Raw genomic sequence first — 13,113 nt, forward strand, 5'->3', positions numbered from 1 at the left:
ACATATAGGCTCCAAAACAGCAGCCTACCAAAAAAACTTACCCCAGATCACCAAGATAAGCGGGGTTGTGTCTTTGGTGCATGCCAAAGAGGTGGCTTGGCGGTAAAGGCTGAGCCAAGTTCAATTACAGTGTTTAGTTTCGCTATTACAGCTTGGCAACAACAAGATGGGGAAACGGGCTTGGATGTCAATAGACTTAACAATCTCACTTGTTCCATCAAAAACCTGACAAGGGATCTTCTTGAAAATCCTTGGGGTCCAAATCATTTGCCTCATTCCTTTTGTGAGAAACTTGCTCATTCAATAACGACGTCTCGTCTCTTGCTTCTCGTTGACGTTCAAAAATACTGAGTACCTTGGCGAAACGTGTCGACAACAGCCAAGACGATCCTTGAATGCCGGAATCCGCCGGTGAGGAGCCAGCGGAATCACGTTTTTTGGACAAGCGAGGCCTTATGTAAACGAAAAAGTTCAAAAGGCCTTGGATTGGTGCCAATGACACCATAAGAAGCCAAAATGCGTAAGGCGTATGCTCTCGAAACGGTGGCTCGGACATGAAGATTCCAACAACTTGAATTGGCCACGAAATGTAAAAGGCCCCCACGTAAAAGACCGATTGCCATAGTACTTGCTGCTCAATACACTTTCCAGACCCGCCCATTCTCCAATTACTGGCCCTTTTTTGCTGGTGACGTACATGCAGATAAACTCTCGCCATTGCTGTGGTGCAAAAGAGGACAACAAAGCACACAGGCACCACGGCCAGCAAAGCGATGACAGTGTATTTCTCCGCCAAAGGAGGTGCGTTAACGTAGCAAGCCATAATGTTGTTCGTATAAAACGGTATTCCAGCGAAAGCCAAAGTGGAGCCCAAAAGAACGGGTATTGTATAGAACCAATACTGCAGCTTGATCAGTCGCGTTTCTCTCCAGTTGTAGACAATAACTAGGACGTAGTAGGTTGTCAGTGCTACATTGAAAAAGATCGACGTGAAGCCCAATTGAATAAAAAAGCCCTGAATTGCACAAGTCACGCCATTCCCTCTTGCGCCGTAAATCTTCGAAGGGGCACCGAAATCATCGTTTGCCGGTACAGGCAAAGTTGTGAAACCCCAAGCCACTGCACTCACTATATCAGATACGGTCAGACCAATCATTATGCGATGGAAAATCGTTGCGCGACGTTCCTTGTGGCGGACAATATTTGAGAGAACGTAAGTAGATCCCAAAATCGAAAGAAGAGCGACGCCCCGAGGCAGCCAGGCCAAAACAGCCTGCTTTCGGACTGTCGACGTTCCTAAATACTGAAAGTGTCCCCCGCAACATAGATCTTTGCGATGCTTGCCTCTGCTGCAGATTAACGATTCCGTGGGTATTTGTGTTTGAGCTTGTTCAATATCTGCACAGGTTGCAATTAGCCCATCCAGAAACCTAGCGAATTGTGGAAGTTCGCGCTCTCGCAGATATTCAGGTATCGGATCTCCTTCAGGACAGAAAACACAATGATCCTCAACCGGTGCGCAACCGCAGACACCTCCAAGCAAATGTCCGACTTTGCACTCGTCTGAGCTCAATTCAACGGATAGCAATGATGCTTCCAGGATTTCACAGGTAGGCGTCAACCCGGCGAATTGGCTCGACAGCAACGGCAACATTTGAGATGGACGTGATGGGGCTGATCTATCACTGCACAGAGTGCAGGGCTGCGTCGCTGGGTTTCTCACAGAACACCCACAAAGTGTGCCTATGGAAGCTTGAAGATAAAGACATGTGTCTGCTTCTGGTGATGAGACAGCGTTTGCTGTGCTAGCGAACTGGCCGCAAGTGTTCAGCGGAAACCCAGGAAAATAAACTTCAGTTTCCATTTCTAAGTCGTCCATATTTTGACATAGGGAGCAGCCGCCAATGCTAGACATGTCGTCTCCTGACAATATATCATCCGCTTCTGACGTACAGCCACAATAATCTGCAAGCAAAAAGATAGACGCGATACATACTTCATCGTCGCTGGCCAGACTGTGCAGGTACGCTTCGAAAAGCTCGCACGATGGCATGATGCCTTCTAGAGAGAGAAAAAACAATTCTCGGGCAGGTCGGCTAAGTCTCTGGCCGCTTTGACAAATCTCACACGCTGTTTCTGCCTTCGGGCATCCGCAAAAAGTGCCAAGTGACTGTACTGTTTTGCACAAAGGATCGTTGTCAGACAGGAGAATCGATACGGTAGATCCTAGCTGCTGACAAGTCGTAATACTTTCCAAGCCGGGAATGCTTATAGCTTTTTCGGGTAGGGTGAAATTTCTGCTGTCGGGACACACGGAGCAAGCGTCTATGAGTCTGAGCAAGCTGGTTTTCACGCCTACCACGAAAACGCGAAATATAAACAGTAGGTGCCCTCTCCTTGCATTCATTCTACAAAAAGTCATCTCTTTTGAAATAATGCGTGTGACTTGCTGTACCGGGGAGTCTCATATACCGTTGTGCACTAGGATGTTTGCCGCAGACTTGACTTCAAGCACACATAGGAGGACGTGTTACAATACAATCCAATTTTTGGGATGCTTTGCTATGCATACCTGTATCTCCCCGCAAGATTTAGGAGCAGGAGCCGCGCGAAACCATTGTTTCAAGGCATCAGACAAAACTGCAGTCAATAAATCGTGATCAAACTTATGAATCTATGAAAATTTCTGTTTTGCTTCATTTTGTAATTACATAATTAAAGTGCGGAAGCACTGAGTGTCTCAGAAATCTACTTGGAATGACCCCCCATGTTTCCCATAATATATCTGATTAGATATTGCTGAATTCACTGTCAATGAAATTTATGCGTCATTGTGACCTTACCTAGATAGTTCAAGAAATTTTTGGCCACTTTTGCTTTCATGTATGTTGAATCTGACTTTCTGGCCTGTGCAGTAGAACAATCAAATGCGATGGAAACTCTCTCGAAGTCACAGTCAGTAGAGGGAATTTGCCAGTCATAACTGTAAGTTAAACCTAGTGCATACTGTTTACCGCTAGCTAGCTCTAATTCAAAACATAAGCATTCGACTAGCACCATAAATCCCTTTATAACCCAAACCAGGGAAATCCTTGTACACGCAGACCTGATTTATGTTCGTGTTTCATGTCTATGTACATGCTGTCTGGCTTTTCGATTCACATTCACTTCCAAAACAAGCCCCGATTCTTTTCGTGCCAGACTGCCCAATGCCCTGCTGTAAATAGAGTCATCCATTGCCCGTCTCCTCTTTCCACCCGAAGAGGCGCCTTTTTGACACTCATCCATGACATTGACTACATTGGAGTTCCCAACGCGCAGCTATTGAAGGATACCAGCAAAACTGCCACGTTCTACCAAGGGAAGAGTGTCGCCGAGCAGACCTCCGTGGATCTGCACAGAGACCTATTGCTAGACGACAGCTTCAAAGACCTCCGAGCCGCCAATTTTGCCAGGGACGTGGAGAAGGACCGATTCCGACAATAAATGGTCATATCCGTTGTGGCAACGGACATTATGGACCCGGAAAGGAGCAGAAACAACACAATGGTGTTGGATTGGATCTGACCAGGGCCTGTTGCTAGATGATAGCTTCAAAGACCTGCAAATTGCTTGTCTAATATAAGAGGTACAGGAGAATTGCAAGGGTAAAGTTCTGGCATGGTGTATCTTCGGAGTGCTGTGTTACATTTGTTTGTACTCACATGTGACATCTTGGGGATAGCATTTTTGCATTGCTAATGGTGTCTAAAGAACATTTCATATATACACCAATACACCATCTAGGCTTATTAAGACTATGCTTCATCAAGTTTTGACCAGGGGCCTTTGCTCAGCAAGGTTTTATATTTTGCTCTGCTGGACCGCAAAAAGGTTTATGTTACATTGATCCGTCGATTTGATCTTGTCACATAATGAAAATTTCGAATCATTTCGTTTCGTTGCGTTATTTGGGATTACGTGTGTCATTTCCTACGTACGGGGGTTTTCCTGGTCTCCCCATTCCTGACATCAATGGAAATTGACAATGGTGCTCAAATAGCTCTTACTTCTGAATGAAGGAGTTTGTCCCTTCAAAGTACCGCAGTCTACACCTTCAATGCTGCGATACATGCTTCCTTGGTTGGCACAGCCAAATTCTGTTTTGTAGCTGTAGTACAGCTATTTCTCCATTGTCCGCAGTCACAGAAAGCCGCTATCTTGGTCATTATACTACACTATATGTCATTGGTGTTTAGAACCAATTCACTTACAGTACTTTTAGAGGGCATCTTGTACGAAAGCGTCTGAATTTGTTTGAATTGGAGCACAGATGAAATCAACAGCTGCTAGTCAATCAACATTAACGCAAAACGAGCTGGCACAGTCTCGCGCCTTAACTCACTGTCAATCAACCAAAAGCGGATCATCCGTATCTCAACCAGTATCTATAATTGTCTATGAAGATCGCAGTTGTGAGAACTAACATTATGACTTTCTTTATGAACTAGGTGCAGCATACCAACCAACCTACACTCTAACAATGTAACTCTACGTTGGTGGAATGGTATGGGGATGCGGATTCTAGTATTGTCGAAGCAACAGGAAGTGGATTTACACTTACTGCGTTAATGCGCCGATCGTAATTATTGATGAACACAAAACGACGATGGAGATCACAGTTGAGGAAAACGATGACCTACGAAGATTATGAGTCTACATTGTACCCTTGGATATTTGTAGGGACTGTGGGGCTGTGATTCGTTGTGTGTGGGACGGAAGCGGCTTGGCTTTTAGCAGTAGGCGATTGAACTTCTGGTGAGACGTTGTCCTTACCAGGAGTTGGATCAACACACCCTCGCTGCAAATGAGAAGTTGTTTTGTCATTGGTGGGTGACTGTTTGAGAAGGTAGTGCAAGCGCATTTTGCGATGATGTGCGGGAGAATGATGCTTGGAGAAATAGTCGGCTAAATTCGTGAGGCCGGGTCGCCAGTAAATAATAAACTGTTTTTGCTTGACGCGGTCTTTAACCCAGTAGAAACGCATGTCAATGGCTTTAGAACGGCGTTGCTTGATGGTTTCGTTGGCAATGCCGGAGGCACAGGCGTTGTCGGTCTGGATAGGTGTAGGCGGCTGTGTGTGGCCAAGTTCGTCGAGAGTGACCCGGAAAGCGGTAGCGTCCTTGGCGTTGTAGAAGAGGGCGCCGAGTTCAGCTTTGGTGGCAGACGAGAGAACGACGGACATGATGGAGCTATGCATGTGAATGGCGCCGTTGTTGGGAGGGTCCGGATCGGTCGGAGCGGGAGCAGCATTGGGATTTCGGGGCCGACTGCTGAGGAAAAAATGGCCTGCAGCACGAGAGCGAGCTTTGGACTCGGAAAGGTAGGAAGCGTCGCTGTGAATGTGTAAACACATGTCGCTAGCCTGAAAACGTACGGTAGCGTGTGGGTGAGTGGCACAGTAGTCAAGTAAATGTTCTGCGGCTTGAAGCGTGGCTTGGGTGGCCGTGGACTGGGCCGATGCAAGGGTTCCGAGGGCGACGAGAATGGTCGAGTCAACAGCCCTAGCGTAGAAAAGTATGGTTCCGATTATTTCTTGCAGGTGGGTCTTGTCCGGCGCTTTGAGAGGATCTGTGGTGTCAGGAGCTGGAGTAAGCTGGGTGGCAACGCCATAGGTTGGTGGGGTCCACGGGTGTGGCGCATGTTGCGGCTTGGTAGGGGGCGAACGTTGGAAGCGGGTTAGGGCTTGGTCGATGTAGTTGGGCATGGACAGGTCGAGGGTTCGATGCTCATAATTCCAAGCGAGTGTAAGACCTAGGTAACGCATACTGTCCCAATCAATTGTGATAGTGTAGAGCGCTTGCAAAGTGTCGATGAGGTGCTGAGCGTTTTCGGTGCCGGTGTATTTGACGCCAAAGTCGTCGACAACTAGGGTAAACTGAATCGGGCGTGTGACGTGGCGAAAAAGGCCCGCGGTATGTGGGGTCTTGACGTAGCCGTGGCGAGCGAGGTGTTCAACAAGGCGGTCATGAGCTAGAATGCCGGCTTGGGGAAGGCCGTACATGCCTTTGCGAATTTCGACGGTAACGGAATTGTTGTGTATGAGAGGGGCCAATTGGTAATGAGCCAAAATGGTGGGAGGAATATCTGGGACCGGGATGCGCATGTATTCATATCGAGCCATGGGTGTCCCAAGATAGAAATCCTTGATCTTGATGCACATGAACTTGGCGGCTGGTGTGGAGAGGACACTGTTGAATAGGATCTTGGCAGTGGTGATGTTGGCAGTAGGGGTGCTAACCTTGCCGGGGTACTGAACTAGGTTGGCACCGATGGTAAAACGGATGCGCTTGGGTTCCGCTTTCTGAGGGCGAATGCTGGCAACAATGCGTGAGTAGGTTGCCTTGCGACCGGGAGGCACGGCATTTTTTTTTTTTTTTAATGCGCAATGAAGTGCATGGTTTGGCTACCGTGAGTGCTGTGAGGCGGGTTACCGTTGGTGAGATGGCCAAATTTCGTTAGCCGCGGCTTGAATCCAATCGGGAGCATCAAGGCCGGTGCGTAGGTGGCGATACTCAAACAAAGCGTCGGTGGTGGGGTCGACAACTGCGTGAGCAGTGGCTTGGACAAGAAAGGGTCGGGCACGGGTGTTGTGCGGGTGGGCCGGAACTAGGGTTGGGGCTGGCGTGCTTTGCGACGGCGGCGGCCGGGATTGTCTGTGCGAGAGTGATAGGTGGCTGTGGGGGGCACCCTCGGAGATGGGGGCGCAAGGGTGGGCACCCTCAGAAGGGCAGGGGCATGCTCGGCCGTGACAATTGGAACGGCAAAGCGGACCTGAGCAGGGGTAGGCGTGAGACAGGGGGCGGGACCGGGGGCGCTCGAGCGGGTGCGGCTGCGGAAGAGGCCCCGGGCAGCAACCAAAGCAAAGAGTTCTGCAAGTTGGGTATGGGCCTGGTGTTGGTTGGCGTCGAGGGGCGTAAACGGCAAGGCGGGAGAGGGATTCTGGAGGGCGCACACTAAGTCACGGGCGGCGGCCAGGGCGCGGTCAGTGGAGGAGGCGGTGGGCATGGGAATCTTACTGGGGAACCATGCAAGCATGTTGGCAACACGTTTGGCACGCATCTCTGTGATCCAAACGCGATGGCAGCGGTAGTGGTTCATGGCAGGGCCAAGGTACCAGCCTTCAACAGCATGGGGTGCCCAAGTTTCCCGAACGGCGGGCTTTTCGTGGACAAGGACGCGAGTGCCGGGAGGGGCAAGTGGGGTGCAATTATAATCAAAAGCCCCATGGAGTTGGGTATGGGCCGAGAGGGTAGGATTGATGCGGGAGCCTTGGAGGAGATTGAGGGTAAGGATAGCGTGTGGAATGTGGCAATCCCAAAGATGAAGCGGAAAATCCGGGTTCGTACTGCATAGACCGGCAATGAAGTGATTCTTGAAGGTACGGATTGCGCGTTCGGCGGCGTTGCGACGGTGTAGATGGGGAGGAGCCAACTGGAAGTCGACCTGGTTGGCCGTCATAAAGGACTGGAGAGCGGTAGACGCCTTGTTGTCTAGACGCTGGATTTGAGGCTGGAGGCCTTGTTGGGTGAAGAGTGAGTGGGCGCGTTGGTAAGCGGCAAGGATCTTGGCGCCGGACTTGCTCTTCATGAGTTCAACATGGATGGCATTACTGTTATAGTCGTACAACACAAGCATGTCTGTGTGGCCTGCACTCGAGGGAGTGAGAAAACGGCCCGGTTGATCTGTGTAGATTTGGCCGGTGACTTGTTGGTGCGCGGCGAAGACATGGTGAGTGCGGCCAGCGGGAGGAGTGGCCGGAGCAGGGCAGAAGTCTAGCGGGGATTTGCTGGGGGGGGTGGGGTAAGGCCACCGGAGGGACGGGGGAAGGCTTGGTGGAACGAAGATTTGCTTGTTGTTGGTCTAAGTGGCCCTTGATGGTTGCCATAGAGAGGGGAGGATACTTGCGCACTTGTTTGGAAGTGATGTTGGGGAAGGTAGGGAGGCGCCCGGCATCAATGGCGGTACACCAAGTGGAGAGAGCAGGGGAGAAAGGGAAGCGTGCACAAAAGCGATGCGGTCGGCCAGGGAGGTGTCAGGAATGAGGGCATGGGCGGTCTTGGCTGGGGTCAGGTTGAGGTGCCAGAGGCCAGTGGTGGGTGCGCGAGCTCCGGTAAGAAGCAGGGTGGTGTCCCGGTAGATGTCGAGTCGGGTGGCGGAGAACGTGGCGGTGCAGCCGTCGTTGCAGAGCTGGCCAATGGAAATGAGGGGGTGGGAAGCAAGGCCAGGAAAGATGTGAGCTTGGCAAGCGGCAGGGGAAAAACCAGGGAGGTCAAGAGTGGCTGTGTGGCTGGAACGGAGGGTAGCGCTGTTGGGAATGCGGACAGAGAGTGGAGAGGAGGCAGGCTGTTGGTTGAAGTGAGGGCAGGACACGGTGATGTAGTGTCCTGTGCAGCCGGTGTTGGCAATGGCCGAGGTCATGGTACTAGGCGGGGAGGGGACTACAGACAAATTAAGACTAGTAATATGATTTATTAGATTGTTATTACTAGTGTTAAGTGTCGGTGTAGCCGTCCCTCTGACCTATTCAGGGGGCTTGGGGGCAGTCCAAATTTTGGTGGAGCCGCCAAGAGGATTGGCAGCAGCCGCGTCGTCGCGGTGCCCAGGAGCCTTGTTTTTGCAGGTGGCACTAGTGTGCTTATCTCAGAGGTTGTGGCAGAGGAATGCGACACCGAGAGGGCAGAAAAGGGGAGGCTGAGCAAGTCAGGCGCGAGCTAAGGGGGAACCAAGGGGGCTGCCGCAAGGACATTGGCATAGCCGAGGGAGCCGGTGGTAACGATGTGCTTGCGGTCCATGTTGGCAACCTTGAAGATTGCACGGAGGTTGGCAAGCGTGTGCGTTTCCGGCAAGGCAGTGCGCCAGGTTTTTCATAGCCAGCGCAAACGGCAGCGGCTTCGGAGATAGGGTTGCGGCCCGCCGTCAAATACATAATGGCGTCGGTGAGGCGGTGAAAAACGGTTTCGATTGGGTCGGCCGGGTTCCAAGGGGTGTACATTGACTATATGTTGTTTTTTAAGTCAGAGGCGGAGATGGTGCCGAAGTTGCGCCAGAGATGGTCCAGAAGGTCAAGGCAGGTGACGTGGCTGTACGCGAACTGGGGGTGTTCCAAGTCGCAGACGTAGACGCGAGGGACGGCGTCAAGGAGTTGGCGACGGAGGGCATTGTTGACTGCCACATAGAGGCTGTGGATGGCCACAGCACGTTTGTGGAGTTGATTGTTCTCCGTGATTTGGGGTTGCGTTGCGCCCGGTTCGGGGTCGGCAGGGGGAGCAACGGGGATGACGAAGGGTATGTTGGACAGTTCGGCATACGCATCGGCGGTGAGCGTCAGGGCCATGTGACCATGAGCCCCACCGCCGTTGAGGCTGGGAATGGCAGAGGCGTTGGTGCTGAGTTGGCGTTGGGCCAGGAGAAGCGACGCATAGGAGGGTGCAATGGTATCGGTGGCGATTGGATTGAGGACTTTGTGAGGAAAGTCGGAGATGGTAAAATCGGCAGACGGGGACATGATGGCAGGGGACAGGACAGGAGAGCAGTAGGGCAGGGCTGGGATCAGAAAGACGGATGGGTTGCTTCGTAGTTCTACTGATGAACACAAAACGACAATGGAGATCGAAGTCAGGAAAATGATGAACTACGAAGATTATGAGTCTACATTGTACTCTTGGATATTCATGGGGACTGTGGGGCTGTGATTCGTTGTGTGTGGGACGGAAGCGGCTTGGCTTTTAGCAGTAGGCGATTGAACTTCTGGTGAGACGTTGTCCTTACCAGGAGTTGGATCAACAGTAATAGCACCAAGTAATTCAAAATAGCACCCGGAGATTTAGAAAGTAGGAGACTGTGTCACGCATAAACGAACTAGGCATAAGCTGTTGACAATGAGATCGACCTTCAGATTGAACACTTTCGTTTTATTGGTCTTCACAGTTTTTCTTTTCAACAGTAAAGGCTCGCATTCCTGGGTACTGGGATCTCCACTTTTAACTTTGGCGGAGAGGAAATGGCTGCAACCACGGCGACGTTCGAGTCTGAACCCAAAGGACGGGGTTCTACGGAGAACAGTACATCGACATCATGATGCCCTGATTCTTGTAAGACAACTACGACAGACGTCATCAGCTTCGCAGCATGGCTCCGTAGCTCGGACGATAGCCTTGGATCGTTTCCGTGCCTTTGCTAGTAAAAACTTTTTTTTACTCGGCATGTTTGTTGCAGTTGGATTCGCCCGTGTCTTTCCGGCTCTCGGGAACAACGGTGGCGTGTTGCGCCCCGAACTCATTATTGGCAAGTATGGTGTCACCTTCATATTCTTACTTTCTGGGCTTTCGTTGGAACTGTCGCAACTAAAGCAGGCGTTTGCAAACATAAAGTTGAATTCGCTTATTCAACTATCGACGTTCGCTGCGTGGCCTTTCTTGATCGGTCTTCCCTTGAAGCAAGCTTTTGCTCGGTTACTTCCCCACGCGCTACCCCCCGCGCTGCTGGACGGTATTCTCATCCTGACATGTCTGCCAACTACAGTCAACATGTGTGTGATTTTGACAGCTGCCTCGGGAGGAAACGTGGCATCCGCGCTTTGCAACGCCGTCATTAGCAACATGGCCGGTATTTTGTTGACGCCGGCACTGTTGTTTCGATTTTTTGGCTCCAGTATTCAACTTCCTTTTCTCGCCATGGTTGTCAAGCTTTGCAATAAGGTGCTCCTACCGGTGGCCGTTGGGCAAGCTCTCCGAGCGACCAACATGAAGAGCTTCTACAAAAAGCATTCCAAGATGTTCAAGCGATCACAAGAAATTGTTTTGCTCAGTATTCTGTGGAACGCTTTTTGTACCGCGTTCACGAATGGCTTGGGGATTGAGGCACGGCACGGGCTGGTACTTTTGGCGCTCCTTCCGACACTGCACTTGACTTCCTTGGCCGTTGTGTTTCGAGTATTTTCCCTCCCCTCCTGGGGCTTTAGCAAAGAGGAAGTTGTGGCCGCCCTTTTTGCGGCATCGCACAAAACACTGGCGTTTGGTTTGCCCTTGGTCAATACCATATTCGAAGGCAACGTAAATTTGGCCGCCTATTGCGCTCCGATTATGTTTATACATCCACTGCAGCTAATTATTGGTTCAATCCTGGTGCCACGGTTGGAGTCGTACGTAGGCAACGATCATGCAGCTCCCACCTCTAAAAGCAGAGTTTTATCCGAACCGCCGAATCCTACAGTGCAAAATTAGAAATTAAAGTTACTCCCCAACCGCTGCATTAGGGATAGAATCCTCCAATACGGAGAGTGCTAGGTTCGTTGGCGCGAATATTAGTGACGTGTGCCGACAAATCGTTCAACCGCGACAGAATATTGTCCATGGCCTCGCAACGTTGGACCACATACGACCGTGCCGGGGTTCCTTCGCCGCCACTCGCTGAAGCCGACAACGCCTCGTGATCACCGTGATTATACAACACCATATCCACCCGATCGATTTTACCCTGCAAGGTACCATTGAGAATGAGGGACGTCAAGAGTGATTCTACCTGCGAAATTTCAATATGGTTAAGTTGCTCCGCCAGAGCGTGGAGCGAAATGCGTCGGTAGGGTCGGACCATACGCTCGAGCACCTGCGTGCGGATGGTGCGCAATAAATCCTGCACATGTTCGTTGATAAATTCATCGTGGAGCGTGCGACGATTCTGCCGCAGGACGCGCTCGAATTTAGCAATATCGTTGGCATGGAAGGCTTGAACGAGATTGGTCATGGCGACAATCTCGGGGTCGTCTCGGTAGGGACGGGCTTCCTGGGAATCGAAGGGATTGATCGCGGACGCGTGGAGCATACTCGCGAGTACGAGATACTTAAGACAGCGTAGCCGCGACGGATCGCCGGCTTCGTCGTACGATTTGAAAGCTTGGAAGAAGGTCTTTTCGGCCTGGTTGTACTCCCGCGAAGCCATGTGCGTTTTGCCGCCGAGTTCTTGAATCAAGGCAATGGTCCGGGGATGTGGAATACCGCCCCGAACGGCCATGGCCTTCTGGAAGGTTTCACGTAACCGTTTGTGATCTTTTTGGCGACTGTATAGTTGTATTTGTAGTGCGTAAATCTCCATAGACTGTGTACTGCTCGAGGCGGAACCCGAGTCTTCGGGCGGCATGTTCGTTTGCAGATCTCTCAAAACCTGTTCCAGTTTGTTCGCTTCATTCATTTCGTACAGTAGTTGTCCGTATTTGAGATTTGTTTTGAACCACAGCCGTTCGTTGATGGTGTTTCCCGTTTGTGGATGAAAGACCTGAAGGGTAGCGTCGTATACCGCGAGTGCGATCTTTTGGGGATCCTGATGTCCGTTGGGGACGACCGCTCCGCTGGCCGTAGCGGAGACGGATCCTTGGTAAAGGGTTGCGACGCGTTCCAGCATCCCGTTGATGCCCTTTTCTACGGCGTTGGGACTAACGTCACCCTGGGCAATGCACTCGAGGAGACGACGGTAGTCTTGCATGAGTTTTTCGTCGTCGTCGCCGACGCGGAGCCGCAACTTGACGAGCTGCTTCATGGCTTTAAAACTCCAAGGTCCGTATGTTTTGTCGCTGCCGGACTTGGCCAGTTCAGCCGATTCTTGCGCAATAATATGTTCGAAGCTCGCCACGGCAGCGGGGACGTCGTCGCGGAGGGATTTGCTGTTGTAGTAGGCGTTCTCGAGTTCGACTTGGGCGTCGTCCTGCTCCTCTTCGTCGTCCGTATACTGGAACTCTGCTTCCATGGCGTCATCGTCATCGTCGTATTCGTATTCGTAGTCGTCTTCGTCGCTCATGATAAAAGGAGCAACGGGAGCGACGAGACACCGGAGCTGTGATTGTGGTATAATTCAAGCCCTGTATACGAGGCCCTCCCTTTGTGAGTATAGGCAGACGGTAGAGACTGTTGCTCTTTTGACAAAGAACAATTTTCGATACCATCCCCATCCGGTTGCTGCTTTGGGTGTTATCGTTTTACCATACAGTTAACGTTGGAGGTGATTGTGATAGGGTCTCTCTCGGCCTCACGAGGGTAACCCTGTCACTCGCGAGGGTTCGAGATTCCTGCCGACTAGGGA

The 13,113-nt window shown here is 51.1% G+C and overlaps 4 protein-coding genes across 4 annotated transcripts; all 4 read right to left on the bottom strand.

Annotated features, from left to right (window-relative positions):
* Positions 1–217: 217 nt before the first annotated feature.
* PHATRDRAFT_54749 (predicted protein) lies at positions 218–2,422 on the bottom strand (the record flags this gene model as incomplete). The annotated part of the gene is made up of 1 exon (XM_002181771.2): positions 218–2,422. The coding sequence occupies one exon, from the start codon at positions 2,420–2,422 to the stop codon at positions 218–220; it is 2,205 nt and encodes a 734-aa protein (XP_002181807.1).
* A 4,226-nt stretch (positions 2,423–6,648) lies between these two features.
* PHATRDRAFT_37726 (predicted protein) lies at positions 6,649–7,677 on the bottom strand (the record flags this gene model as incomplete). Its single annotated transcript, XM_002181772.1, has 1 exon — positions 6,649–7,677. The coding sequence occupies one exon, from the start codon at positions 7,675–7,677 to the stop codon at positions 6,649–6,651; it is 1,029 nt and encodes a 342-aa protein (XP_002181808.1).
* Positions 7,678–9,037: 1,360 nt separating this feature from the next.
* PHATRDRAFT_37727 (predicted protein) lies at positions 9,038–9,547 on the bottom strand (the record flags this gene model as incomplete). The annotated part of the gene is made up of 1 exon (XM_002181773.1): positions 9,038–9,547. One exon carries the CDS (start codon positions 9,545–9,547, stop codon positions 9,038–9,040), a length of 510 nt encoding a protein of 169 aa, XP_002181809.1.
* A 1,940-nt stretch (positions 9,548–11,487) lies between these two features.
* CSN2 (COP9 SigNalosome subunit 2) lies at positions 11,488–12,792 on the bottom strand (the record flags this gene model as incomplete). The annotated part of the gene is made up of 2 exons (XM_002181774.1): positions 12,427–12,792; positions 11,488–12,345 (listed from the first exon to the last, which is right to left on the bottom strand). Coding segments are annotated over exons 1-2 (1,212 nt in total), but the record flags the coding sequence as incomplete, so codon positions are not given.
* Positions 12,793–13,113: the final 321 nt, after the last annotated feature.

This window comes from Phaeodactylum tricornutum, chromosome 13 (genome assembly GCF_000150955.2).
Source record: "Phaeodactylum tricornutum CCAP 1055/1 chromosome 13, whole genome shotgun sequence".
Classification (NCBI taxonomy): Eukaryota; Bacillariophyta; class Bacillariophyceae; order Surirellales; family Neidiaceae; genus Phaeodactylum; species Phaeodactylum tricornutum.